This window comes from Osmia lignaria, chromosome 7, assembly GCF_051020975.1.
Source record: "Osmia lignaria lignaria isolate PbOS001 chromosome 7, iyOsmLign1, whole genome shotgun sequence".
Classification (NCBI taxonomy): domain Eukaryota; kingdom Metazoa; phylum Arthropoda; class Insecta; order Hymenoptera; family Megachilidae; genus Osmia; species Osmia lignaria.
In genome coordinates, this window is record NC_135038.1 from 7,072,201 (window position 1) to 7,086,559 (window position 14,359).

Below are 14,359 nucleotides of genomic sequence, written 5' to 3' on the forward strand. Positions count from 1 at the left end.
GTAGTATCAGCCGAGATTTCCTCCTCGTTCGAATTGAACAATCGCTTTGTACCCTCAGCCAAACTGCTATCCTCCATCCCGACAACGTCTTCTTGTTAAATTCTCTAGGAAACTCATCGAAAATCTTACGAACTCATCGATACTTTTGTTGCAGATATGCAAAGTATAAGTGTTTCCATCTGATGATAACAATCTTTCATTTTACTTTTGCCCCTCTTATGGTAGACGATAGGTGAAGGTATAGTAATTTGTGCAAATTTGACCCCCTCTTCTTTTGATTTTTTTCATTCAGGGGCTCGTGAAATGTTGGTAAATGCAAAAAGGGATTTAAAAATGCTTTAAACTTGGAGTTAGAAATTGTATATATGGAGCTTTTGTGCTATTTAATTTTTGATAATTTTGGCCAAAGGAATTTGTTAATTTTATAGAGAAGCCCAAATATATATTGCGTTTATATCTCCAAATCAGGTAGTTAAAAATTCCTCAAAACTGCAATTAGAAACTCTATAGGTATACGATGTATTTATGCTATCAAATTTTTAAAAATGTTGCATAAGGAGAAGGGCAGTACCTCGCATAGTCTGGTTTCACTATAGTACAGTTTGAAAATTTCCCCTAAAAATTTTTTTTGCTTGAAAAAAATTACCCTCATTTTATTTATTGAAAAATAGGGGAAAAAATAGTTTGAAACCAATTATCGTTCTTTTGTATGTAGTTAGTTCCTCTATTAATCCGGTTTCAAGTAGGTATCGCAGTATATTTGTTTCACAACCTTGTTGCCTCTTCTTTTTCATAAACACAAACTTGAATGATTGCAGCTGATAAGAAAAATTTTGCAATCCGATCGAGTAAACCGCGAGAGGTCGAAGAGATTTACCGAGACAAAAGGAAAAGCGTCGCGTGCACGTGTGCCCGACGTTCTTGGAACATCGGTGTGCAATAATTTATCCCGAATCATACACATACATGCCTATATCATATATCACATTCACGATGCGCGGAATGAATTCCACCTGCTCAATTGTATCTACGATATCTCTGGCACTGTTCACGCCCAGGGGCCTGAAAACCACTTAATCTTCGTCGAATGGAAAGGGTCGAAGTGGGGAGGGGAGGGGGTGCGGGTGAAACCGATGGAAAGGGGTTGCCAGCATTCGGAACTGCATACTACCGAATCGCGCTTTCCGTCACCGTACTACCGATATATTGTCCGGCGTCCTGGAAACGATCTCTCAATACCTAATTACTGGAAAGTCATGCGGCCATGCCTAGCCAAACTGATTTAGGCCTCAATAAGCCGCCCATTAAAACCCCTACCCGACCCGGAACCCTCTACCGCCTCTCTTTCCTTTCGGATTTCGGGGTTGACCGCATTCCGGTGAAAACGGTAATTGAAGTGCTTGCTGATGTTACAGTATACGCATGACTAAACGGCATTTAACGTTTAGTTACAAAGACGATAGATAATGGGAAATTGTGGTAGCTATTTGGTTATTGTGCATCAAATGGCAGATTTTGAACGATACAGGGTCTAACACAATTTAACGACATAAAACTGTTACAAAATCACATTTGTTATTATGTCAATTTAGAGCTTAAAGTTTAATAAAAGTTACTATACACAAATTTTATTAATATTTTTAACCCTTTGACAGCAGGTCTTTTTTAGGCTGTTTTTAATTATTATTTTTCTAGTCAGTTTTATCTGTATTTGAAACTTAACTCGACTCAACTTGATTTAAAACAAATATTTTCCAACATATTTGGCAATTATAGATCTTGAAGAAATATGGGAATAAAAATAGCAATAGTATATTAAATCGTTTAATATGGTAATCTTTTACCAAGTTACTGATTTATGTGTTAGATATTTGGTTTTATGGGACCTGTGGATTAAGGATGACTCTCGAAATAGCATTTCCAGCAACCTCGTCATAAATCTAGTGTGGAGTTGACTTAACATCATGGTTTAACCCTTGAATTGCGTGACCTGGCTCTATGAAACATTTATCCTCTAGTCAGCACGTTCTGGACTGTTTAGAGTTCAACAATAGGCATTCAACAGTTTATTTGATATTTAATAGAAAGAATAAATTGCCGTCACTGTCTCAACAAGCTGACATGCAATAGTTAATTGAAAAAAGAAATGAAAAAAAAATAATTTGGAAATGATTTTGATTGACACATCACAGCATACGCCATTCAATAGAAAAGCACTCGTTTCCACTTAATTTTGTTCCGTTTACAACCCGTGTCACCTTTTTCTTTTATTTGGACGATTGCAAAACTCGGTTGATGCCATCAACGGAGGACTCGCACAAAAGACCCAATTGCGACCACCCAACATCATCCCTCTTCCCATTCGTAGCTACAACCCCGATCACGAACGTGACCCTTTTGCCCTTCGATTTTCCAGCTTCCTGTGTACCACCGGGTGGTGCAGTGCCGTTGGAAAGGGTTTAAAGGTTCGATGAACCGAAACCATTTTACCTGCATACGTGTATTTGCGTGTGTCATATACATGGTGTTCCAAAAGTGCTTTGAAGTCATTTCAATTTTTAGAGGATACCTCAAAAAAAATTTTATATATTTTTATGGAAAATTGTGTGAATTTTAATTTTTGTATGGAAATGAACTTTGAGATTGCAGAATAGCAAAAGATTCTTAGATTTCTTTTACCACCGAGAATATACTTTTTATGCTGTCTATTTTCCTTGAGACACTCTGTATGTACAAGGATAGATAGTTGTCGATCGTTGAAACGACGGCGGTATATTGGCACGAACAGTGTAAAGAAACTTTATTAAATGAATTTTTTCAGAAACGAAAGGCAGCTGCAGTGTATTGAATCGAACTTAATCGGGATGTGATCGTTGGTGCATAAAATCACGCTAGATTGTTAATATACTCTAATGTATGCCAATATCGTTTGCGGCTTTTTATCGGGGATGTTCGATTGAAAATAAATAGGAACACGAAGCTTTTATTGATATAATCAAGTGACCTGGTATTCGAAATGTTAATCGCAAAATTTCATATCTTTTCTCTTATAAATCATTTTTACTGTTTATTTAAAGTTTATACATTCCACTCATCCCCACAACAAAGACAGTTTATTTCAATAATTTCAATATTTCATTTTTCCATTCTATAAATAAACAAATTTTTCGACAACATGTAATTGATATTCCTTAAAATTTTTCAACAGCAATTTTCACTTTTCCTTTCAATAATTATTAATTTTTGTACTATTTACCAAAGGATGTTTGTCATAGCTACAGATTTACTTTGATCCTTTCTATAGCAAAAGGGTTAAACGCAAATAGATGCTAATTCATACGTCATGTTTTATCATCTCGAGGAAAGTCGATTGGAATTTAATTTTTCTCGTCAAAGGGGTTGGCCCTGTTCGCGCGAATTTCGTATGCGACGGAAAGAAGGAACGTGTGCAAGCAGCACAGGGTGCACTGTGCTGTGAAAGCGAGGACGAGCAACGAAGGGTGGCTGTTGGTCCTGTTGGGTGGGTGTGGCAAGGCAGAAGCAGGGTGAGCACGAGGTGGTACAGAGGGTGGATTCAAAAAGAATGAAATAACGGATTGGGTTGCGGCCAACTGGCCGCTTTCCAACCAATCCTTAGTCGCCTGGATGCGGGAGTGTATTATGTATACCATTCAACCCGCCTTATATTCCTGCCCTCCCCGTCGAATCGTTCCGATGCATCCCATTCAAAATCATATTTCCCTGTGAGCTGTCCTTACGGACAGGGCGAAGGGTGGTACCGGGCCAGAAACGATAATTGAGAATGAACGGTCCGACGATTCTTCGGAGTTTCGTGGACGTTCATTAACGATACTCTAGCGATTCTCTCCGCCTCGTCCTGTCGCACGAATTTTACGCGCGAATTCCTCGCAATTACCAGTATAAATAGAGGCGGAGACGCGGCCACGATGCTCCAAGTGGAGGCACCGATGTTGAAGGAATCCAGACGATGAATGGTACACTGAAAGCGTGATTATTAAATGATAGGATTAAGAACGTAAATGTAATTTTATTGAAATATTGTAGAGATTCTTGAGGAAGTAATTTGTATATCATGTAGATTTACAGAAATGGCAAAATTGATTTGAAATTTATAATTTGATAGTAGTTAAAAGTTAGAAAAGTTAATTTATTTCATTAATTTAGTTCATTACACAGTCTTAACAGGGTGTTTCCTTTGAAACATTTTTTTTAGAAAAATATTTTGACCAACTCAAAGTTAATTATACATGTGGATGTTTAATAATTTAATAGCAGATATTTTGTATAATTTTTACATTTTAGGTATTTATAATAATTTTGCAGTAAATGTATAACAGAAAGATTGATTCATTTTTTTCTTTTTCTGTTTTTAATCGAATCAAATGAACCGTTGATGCACCTTTAACCTCGTAACTAGAAAGTTACTTTATAAAGAAGCGTTTGAAGGGGAAATACGTAGAGTAGAATGCAGAAAGATGGGGAACGAGCAATCTATCTTTTCTCTGACTTTCCGATAGTTCTCGATTTGCCGCCAGTGTAGTTAAATGAAGCAAGCTGAAAGCGAGAAGCGAATCAAGCCTGCAAGTTAGATGGTTCTCAGTTCAATGCTCACTCACCGTTCTTCCTAATGATTGCTTTGGTTTCAAGCTTTAAATTACTTTCCAGCGAAATGGCGAACAGAATTCGCCAATATTCGTTCCATGCGTTTTCGCGACAACCAATCTATTTGGATTATATATTCCTCTAATGAAAAATGTATTTTCAGAGTTGAATTTGAAATCAAACATTAACCCAGATATATCCGAATCATTCTTCTTCTCTTTATATAATGTCGTTCCCTTTTATTTGGAGTGTAAATAGAAGGTGTTAATTCAGTTTCTGTACTATCATCCTTATGGATGGGTAATAGATATATCTGGGTTAAACTAATTCAATTATAAAGAATATTTGTTCAGTTTATTATCTGCAAATAGGGTGAGAATTATTGGCTCCATTTTGATCGTTTTTGACACTGATGGATTAGTGTTTTATGGAATATTTTAAAGTACTTTTTTAGAATTGCATTTAATAGATTACTAACTATTGATTGCTAGAAAATTAATATTAGAGTTTTACATGGTACAATTAGATAATTATAATTATTATTCAAAAATTGAAATATTTATTTTAATAAAAGTGTCCTGTATATCTGGCTCGTTTTATTCTATTTTATTTGCAGTAGTGTCGTAATGCAAACTCGAAGTTGAATTGGATGAAAACCTGTCATGTTATCATTTCGTTTCAAATCTTTTAGACTGTTCGATTTTTCCACTGACGTGGAAAATGGATAGATGGAACTATGATGGAAAGAACGACACTGATCCATCAATAGAGCATACTTTCAAAGCTGTTGCCAAAAACCTGTCTTTATCCTAATCCACAGGTTAACACTCTTTTACTTGTGTTGCACATTCGTAGTATTTGGAAAATTCTTCAAAGGAAATGTGTTATATTTTGACTTTCAATATTTAAATAAATTCAAATCAGATTACATTAAATATCTTAAATTGATCTTTTTTAGATAGTCAGAATTTTATTTTACTTTCTTTAAAAGTTCTTAATTTAATTTAATTAAGAAAGTAACATTGAATTTACTGCGTTTTAGTGCACTCTAGGTAGCGATAAATCAATTTCAGGGTGAAACTAAATTCGTAACAAGATGCAGTGGTAATTCAATATTTTAATTTTCGGAAACACCTGCAACCGAGAACAAAGCATCGTTAGAGACAAAAGAGTCAGAATGAAAGAAGTATTTTATCTCATCCTAGAGATTTTATTTACCCTCTATTCAGCTCGTGTGGAAACTTGATAACGCAATAATATCTATTCAACATTATTATTTATCATTTTCACTAATACGTAAAATTAAGTAAAATTTTCTCATTCGAACGTTCTATTCTGTTCAAACATTGTCCATTTATTTTTTATAAACTTGACTTGATTTTATCTACCTACCTTGAATATTCATCGGATATCCTTCAGGTGTCTACGCTTCAGGTGCCGCAGCGTACGTCGGTCTATTTTTAATCTTGATCGAGTGTTAAAGAATACCGTGGATATTGTTTAGAAAAAAAAAAAAAAAATGGAGGGAAAATCAATCGAACCCCGTTTAACGTTAACGATTTGTTCGTTACAGCGCCGACGAAGGGTTCGACGGTACTTATCCGACGAACGTCGTCGTCAAGAACAATGGAACTTGCTTGTACGTACCACCAGGTATATTCAAGAGCACTTGCAAGATAGACATTACCTGGTTTCCATTCGACGATCAACGGTGCGAGATGAAATTCGGTTCCTGGACATACGACGGCTTTCAGGTAAGCTACACCGTTGAAAATAAAAAATAAAAGAAAAAGATATTAGATGTCATAGGCAAATATAAAATTGAGATTAAAATTATTTTATTTGGAGAATTTCAATTGTAAAAGCAGCGATGATTATCTGAATGGTTAAATCGAGCGTAGTTGAAAGTTCAAGTCAAACGTAATTGAATTAACATTTCTCGGCATTGAAAGAAGCTTTATTAAATTCTACAAACCATTAATTCCGCAAATATGACCGAGCGTGTGGCGGTCCTTTTAACGCAGCCAGATGTAAATGCCGTAACGCTTCCGGGAGACATTATTTTGAAAGGATTCCTGAAAATTCCTGAATTATGGAACGAGCATTTCGTGTAACAATAAACGAAACAGAACGGGGTGCAGGGAATTCACAGTAATCCAGTTTCTCGCTAGTCGTTTTACTTGGTTAATACAATGACCCGCCAGAGCGTACGAAAATTCTTTAGGGATCTTTTGTGATCATTTTCGTAATAATAAAAAAAAAGGACCACGCAAAATTGTGTAATTTCCGCAAAATGGAGGCTTTGCATACTTTCTGAAGTATGTTAATAAACTTCCATTTAACCAGTGTATTAAATGATGAAAAATATCATTTTATTCGCTTCAGAAATATTAAAAATATTATTAAATTCTTTTATTGATAAAAGTTAGAATATGAAAGAGTTGAGATATTAGTACTGATGCAAGATGCCGAAAATGTAGAAGTCATCTTCATTTGTCGTTGGTGATCGTTCTGAATAATTAAAATTGAGGATGCGAATTACGAATGCGATGCGACGGAATTCGAGAATGCTTGAAGGTTCATTAAGGAGGACAATAAGCAGGACGAAGTAGCGAGAAGTTGGGGAGGAAGAGAAGGAAAGGGTGAAACAGGGAAAGCTTAATATACAATGCTCTTCAATGTTGCATTTGATTTAATATACGAATATTAGCTAGATCTTGGATGTTATAGATTTCTTCTCGATCATTTGATTTATTTTATTAAAAAGTTTCATGTTCCTAATTAATCTTTTACTGATCGAATAATTGAGGGAGTAAGCGACGAGGAAGTAGTATGAATCCATATTTGGCCAGACAGAAGATTTATCTAAGATTATTTATTTCATTTATCAGGAGTTTATATCAACATTTTATATTGGTTCCTTTATTATAATAAAAAAAAGGAGTTCTTGAAATTCATTTTACGTGAAAAATTATGACTTCCAAGATGGTTCCATGTAGATTATTCCTTATTAAAATATCTTTAGAATTTTAATTTTAATTTCTGGCAAATTGAATTGAATCAAATAATTAGAAAGTAGAAGAAAATAAACTCTGGATACTTATAAGATAAAAAAGCGATTTAAATGAATAAAATTGTTGCGCAGTGCGGTGATAATAACTTTCCACTAATCGATGGCTATAAATTTTCAACAGTTGGACCTGCAACTGCAAGACGAGTCCGGAGGTGACATTAGCAGTTTTATCACTAACGGCGAGTGGGATCTGTTAGGTGAGTTTTTACAAGCCTTATCAAGGATCGTTTTCATCGTGCGAATGGTTTATACAGCGTGAAAGCAATTGCTGGACGATTAGCAATTCTAAAATCCGTCGCAACTTCTGGGACACAAAGGATACCGGGATTAATCGTTTCACCGGGTCGACAGAGGTTGCATCTTACTACCGGTGGACTTTATCTAATCTAGATTTTCATCAGAGGGTTACACGTGGTCGAAACGTTTTCGAGGCTTGAGAGTGAAAACTAATTAGAAACTCGTGTTCCCCTTCCAAATTCCTTTCATTATTTCGCTCATCGCAAATTTGCTTTATCGTACGTGATTTTTTGGATACAAAGTTTGTCAAACTAATTAACTCAAATTCGTGGTAAATTCTTGGGAGGAGAAATTTATTCCAAAATATCTATTAATCTTTGGTTATTTGTTGATTAATATTGTTTTTCGTAAATAGTTTAATTTTACATGTAGAAAATTTCGATACTGTCAATTCTCTGATATTTATTGACTTTGATAATTAGGAATAATAAAGATTAGGTGTCTCTTAATTAAGGGAAAATTAAAAGTTACAATTAAAGAGGTAAAAATACTTGTGTAACTCGTTTTATATATTGATAGAGAAAAAAAAAATTAGTTCCTTGGAGTTGGAACACTTAAACGATGAATAGCAGTTGTTTAATAATGCATCATTAACGCAGTTGGAAGCTGAATTATTTGCTTTCATACTGCGGGATATCGTGGAATATTTACCTTGAATGGAGGGTTCCTTCAATGCAAGCGAATTTACATGGTTACTTTTGTGCAAACAGCATACACACACGCCCTGTTCACTAATTCTCCGAAACAGTCAATAGCCTAACAGAACCATTGAACTGGTTTTCTCTTAAATGAAAAATAAATTCAATCAAAAGTAGACGGATAATTATCTTACTGTTCGTATGATATAATTATTATTTTCAACATTTCTTTACATACTTTTACGTCGTTGAATAAATTCAATTTAATCTTTGCTTGTCAACTCTTCAACATTCATTATGAATATATTTGAAGCATAAAAGGATCGTGGTTTAAAGTGAATTATTCTGTTTAACGTTGCTCATAGTTGGTTAGGATTCAATTAAATTATACAATTTTGGTCTATGGAGTTTCTAAAGAGATTGCATTTAAGTAGAAAAATAAATATGGTGTTAAATTTGGTTTCAGATTTTTTATTTTCGATTATAGAAATTATCAGAGTACTTAAAATTTGCACAAAAAATTCGATTTTTATTTTAAGATGTTAATTTATCTTCTGTTTATCAGTTGTATTTTTTTTTTAATTTAAAATTTTGTATAACTAACGAGCATAACTAACAAATTTTGAATAGAATTATACATAGAGAAATTGAAACGATTATTAAATAAGTAATGAAAATTATTAAAGTATAAGTTGATAAAAGTTTTTACGATACTGTTTTTGATAATATCAATTTGCTAAACGTGTGAAGGTACTTTCGTTTTTACGAGAATTGTAAAAACGAGAAGCGTTTTGTTTATGGACGGGTATATTTTTATTATTTTCGTATATAACGTGGAAGTTTGAGAGCTCACGAAGACCGAGGGCAAAAATGTATCTTAAGTGACTTGAGCCGCAGAAAAATGTGGCTGTACACTTGAAAATAAAGTCGCCGCCGACTCTCTTACGGTATGTTGCTCGAGATAATTCAAGTGCATAGTACTCTTCATATAAAATAGTCGAGTCATCGTTGTCGGAGGCTAGCCTTTTATTTCCCTCAGCTTTTTTCCCTTGCGAGCGAAACCATCAGCTCTGAACGCTTCGTACTTTTGTGTTTGTTGCACTCTTCATTATTACAGGGGCCCCTTTCGTTGACCTCGTTGTTAAATATTTCAAGATAAACCTACTCGCCGGAATAATAATTGTGCATATCATTCCACTGAATTTCAAAATTTTTATTTATTGTGTCACGTTGAGGGTTGTAGCTAAATGAAAAATCTGTGTCACAGCTTATAATGAGTTTCTTTTTGCTGGGAAAAATCCTGAAAATTTTCGTTTCACCATTTTAATAGACTGAAACTCATCTTTTTTTCTTGTTTATCTCGTATATTAGGTGTACGAATTAATTATGTACCTTTTATTTTTTTAACTTGAAAATTTATTTTTAGAAAGTCATGGTAACTCTAATTATGTGGCAAAGTATTCAAATTTAAAATTGTAATTAAAAAAGTGTAATATTAAGAGCATCGAATTAATTTGTACATCTAATAAAAATGATTTGAAATATAAGTAGATTCAACACATTTTCTCTTTTCCGAGTACCTCTGGTATTTAATTACTATTATAAAATTTGGTAATAATATTTTACTTGCCTTTGATGAAATGAAGTATTTTTAATATTTCATTATTATATATCACATAACAAGTGATCATTGGTTCGTTCAACTTGTTAATTAATTTTGCGGAATTTTCTTTCGTCGCAGGGGTACCTGGTAAACGAAACGAAATTTATTATAATTGCTGCCCGGAACCGTACATAGATATCACGTTCGTGGTAATCATAAGAAGGCGGACTCTTTACTATTTCTTCAACCTGATCGTGCCATGCGTACTGATTGCCAGCATGGCCGTTTTGGGATTCACCTTGCCACCTGATTCTGGCGAGAAGCTCTCTCTAGGTAAGTTAGATAACTATTCTGTTGAAAGATTAAACGTAGCTTTGCTATCGCTGAAATTACGCTTCAACGCTGAAGCTCTGGGAAGATACGGTCTCCAAAAGTTTCTTGTGTACCTGGAAACAAATGGTCGACGTGTCTTTGCGTTACGATAAGATGTTAAGGCGTTGAGATGCAACGAGATTTAACATTCTTCTTATCTACTATGATATAAATTCAATTTTTAAAAAAGAAATTATATAAATATATTTGAAATTGATAAGAATCTTTATTTAAAAAATGGCCATATAACAAAGTAACAATTGTTCCAAAATAAAGAAATTTTCAAAAATTCAACATCAAGTCAGAAACACTGAAATCTTCTTACACAGCTTCGAAAGTTTTCACAGTGGCTGCCAGTTAGGGAAACTGAGATCCAATTTTATCCAGCAATTTAACAGAAACAACATCGAAGGTTGTTTCATCAGCAGTTTAAGTGATTGTTGAGTTACCAAGCGATTTCGTACACATAGTCATCGCGTTATTTCGTTACAATCTCACCCGTCCTACCCCTTCGGATTACTCTCACCCCCCTGTTGGCAAGTTGAAATCGCTTAGTTGCATAATTCCAATTCCTTGCAGGCTTCGAGGCACGCTATAACGGCTCGCGTGATTACATTCAATCGAGTTCTCGTAACGTATCGAATGCACGAGAGATTACAGTCGCGTCGATCTCGATCACCGACATTCGTGTATCAACGAGACGTTGGAATTTATTGATCAACCTGGCCCATTGTAGTTTCACATTTCGAGAAGCTGACGAGCCAGAGACTCGAAGAACAAAGCTGATGTCATTTCCTTTCCTTTGAAAACGATTAATCGTTTAGAAGGTTTCACGTTGAGCGATCGGTAATTCCCTGTATTTAAGACTCTGAAGGCGAGCATTTTTGAGAAATAGGAAATTATCGAGTGCGTCCTTTCTTCACAGTTCATTTGTGTATGCGATACAGATGATTATGTAACAGGGAAATAGCGAGTTTCTACTGTGTAACGATTTGCCGAGACGTTTCAAAAATGTTGAAAATGAATTACAAATCGGTTAGATAATCTTTCGGAGCTGTCCAATCAGATTCGAAAGCTATTTGCAATATATTAGATGGCATCTGTAGCCGTCCGAAGTAGGAAGGTCAGAGACACCTGCTGGGTATCCGAGACCCAGCTGCGAGCACTTGAACCGTTCTCGATTAATCTCATCTGATTAGTAGGATGGTTACGCGATAACTGATTGGACCAACGAACCTCTTTTACAGGGGTAACCATTCTCTTGTCCCTCACTGTGTTCCTGAATATGGTGGCCGAGACAATGCCAGCTACGTCGGACGCCGTGCCTTTGTTGGGTAAGTCCGTTGAATCTTTACTCCCTTTCACCCTTTTTTGCTGCTACGTTTTATCGGCCACCGTGTCGTCAGAGTCACCCTCCGCTCGAAATAAAGTTGAATTTTCTTTTTTCGCGGGGTTAGCAGGGCGAGTGAAGAACCAGAGATAAAAAGATACATCCTGATCTCTCCTTTCATTCATAATTCACAGGAGACAAGTTAAACACGTTGGATCGTATTTTAAAAAGATAACGTGTTAGATTTTTATTTTTTTTTTTTATTTTTTGAAGGATTGCGGAGTTTCATATTCTGTTGGGAAATTAATGCAGACCTTTCGTTTATGGATGTAATTATAAGATAATTGATATGTAATTTAGGTTCTTGATTAGCTTTTTGTAGTATATCATGATTTCTTATTTTGTACAATTTAAAAAAGTAAATATTAATAGTTGTAAGGGTGGAGATTTTGTTATAGGAGTCTAGCTAATTATAATCATCGTAAGATAATTAGTACTAATTTAGGATCTTGACTAGATTTTAAAATTTCTGATTTTTCAAAGTTAAATATTTTAAAAATAAAATATTGATACTTGCAAGAATAAAAAATTTGCTATAGGTGTCTAGCTAATTATGAATCATAAACTTCTCTAAATTTCTTATTTACAACTCGATACATTTTTCCATTCAAAACAAATTTGATCTGGATGTACTAAATTCCCTGGTACACTTATACATAATTGAAATCTTCGTACACTGGATCCACTTGATCTTGGATCAGGATACCCTGATCACCGCAATGTAACTCTACTGTCGCATATTGTATACATCCTTTGTCCTTCCCTGGCGATCCCCTATTCCAGTCAGAACTATTCTACTCACTGTAACAGCAGCTTGACAGTAGTGACGAATCGTACGGGTCAGACGTGGAGATCGGGAACAAACATTCATTGACGTCTTGAATAGGAATGGCTGAAGCAGACGTTTCGAAATCGTACAGCTGATGCCTGAATTGGACATAACGAAAACATGATCGATGACTTGAAACACGAACCGAAACGTCGGTTCGTCGTGACAAATTTTTCATAATGAAAAATGATCTTTCAATTTCAACAGGTACATACTTCAACTGTATTATGTTCATGGTGGCCAGCAGTGTTGTCAGCACCATCCTCATTTTGAATTATCATCATCGGAATTCTGACACTCATGAAATGTCCGAATGGGTAAGTATATTTTTCAAAAAATACTTGGATAGTCTACGTCAACACTAGAACAACCAAATCACTCAAAATGATTGATTTCAAGTTCCCTATTTTAAATTACAAATTTTATCGAGGTATGTTGGTTAAATTTATGTTGGCTATTGTTGAGATAAAAATGGATATATATATTAAATTACATTTCATCCTTTATTTATTCAATTTTCTATATTATTTTTAATTTAAAAATAAGTGTACATCAAATGTTGGTAGTTCTAGTGTTAATGTAAATATCTTGTTCTGTTATTTTGATGAGAATTAGTACGTTTACCTTGTTTCCTTGACACTGAATCTTCGTAGTTGTTTCGCGAATGATCGTATATGTGACTTCAATTAGCTTGAGACCATGTGCTTAGAAGTACACTTCAAGTTTACCTTGGTCGTTAACTCGATTCATCCTTTCGAGTGATAATAGGCTACCTCCTTACAGGGATTTTACTATCCTCCATATTCTGCAACGTTATATTCTTAGTCTTTTGATCGCGTAAATGATATCCTACATATCATACTAACATTTTGAAATTTGATTTTCAGGTGAAAGTGGTATTCCTTTATTGGCTGCCTTGTATACTACGTATGTCACGACCGACTGATAAAGAAGAGAAAGAGGCTCAGAAGTCTCAGAAACCGTCTCCAGTCACCGGTAATTTAGTGACACGAAAAAGCATCGACACAAGTACTGACAACATTTAATACTATCTATATCGGTGTCTAACTGTTTCACACAAACACCACTCTCGGTCTCACTCCAGTAAAACATGCACAAACAAATATTACAGCACTTGTGTGTCTGACTTATTTCGAGTCTTACAATCAACAATACTATTTTTGTTATTTAATATACCAGCCTTGTATCCATACCTCTCTACCTTTTTTTATTTTTTTATTAATCAATGGAGCCAATAGAAATTGTTGTACCTTCCTTATACCTTACTTACGTTCTTAAAGTACTCCTAAGCCTCCCTGAAGTATCTGTAGGAACCTCAATTTTAAAATGAAAATAATTACCAATCGATCCTACCATTCCCTTAGGTATTATCAAACAACATAATGAAAGCAGAATTTTTCATTGATTCCTTCTTAGCTTCCTAAAGTATCCCTAAGCCTCTCTAAAGTACATGTAGGAACCTCAATTTTAAAATAAAAATAATTATCTGTCGATCCTATCATTCCCTTTGGTA

The 14,359-nt window shown here is 34.8% G+C and overlaps 1 protein-coding gene across 5 annotated transcripts in view; it reads left to right on the top strand.

Annotated features, from left to right (window-relative positions):
• The window catches only part of nAChRa7 (nicotinic acetylcholine receptor alpha7 subunit), a 138,711-nt gene that overhangs the window by 114,624 nt on the left and 9,728 nt on the right, over positions 1-14,359 (top strand). For 4 of the 5 annotated variants that reach the window (XR_013062344.1, XM_034324199.2, XM_034324202.2 and 1 more), the window contains 6 exons: positions 6,197-6,377; positions 7,818-7,893; positions 10,373-10,567; positions 11,854-11,940; positions 13,033-13,142; positions 13,713-13,854. Coding sequence is in view for 4 of the 5 variants with exons in the window: in XM_034324199.2 (XP_034180090.1) it covers positions 6,197-6,377; positions 7,818-7,893; positions 10,373-10,567; positions 11,854-11,940; positions 13,033-13,142; positions 13,713-13,854 (791 nt within the window). In the remaining variant the exon portion in view is untranslated. The remainder of the gene's footprint in view (positions 1-6,196; positions 6,378-7,817; positions 7,894-10,372; positions 10,568-11,853; positions 11,941-13,032; positions 13,143-13,712; positions 13,855-14,359) is intronic. The other variant, XM_034324200.2, reaches the window with a different exon arrangement.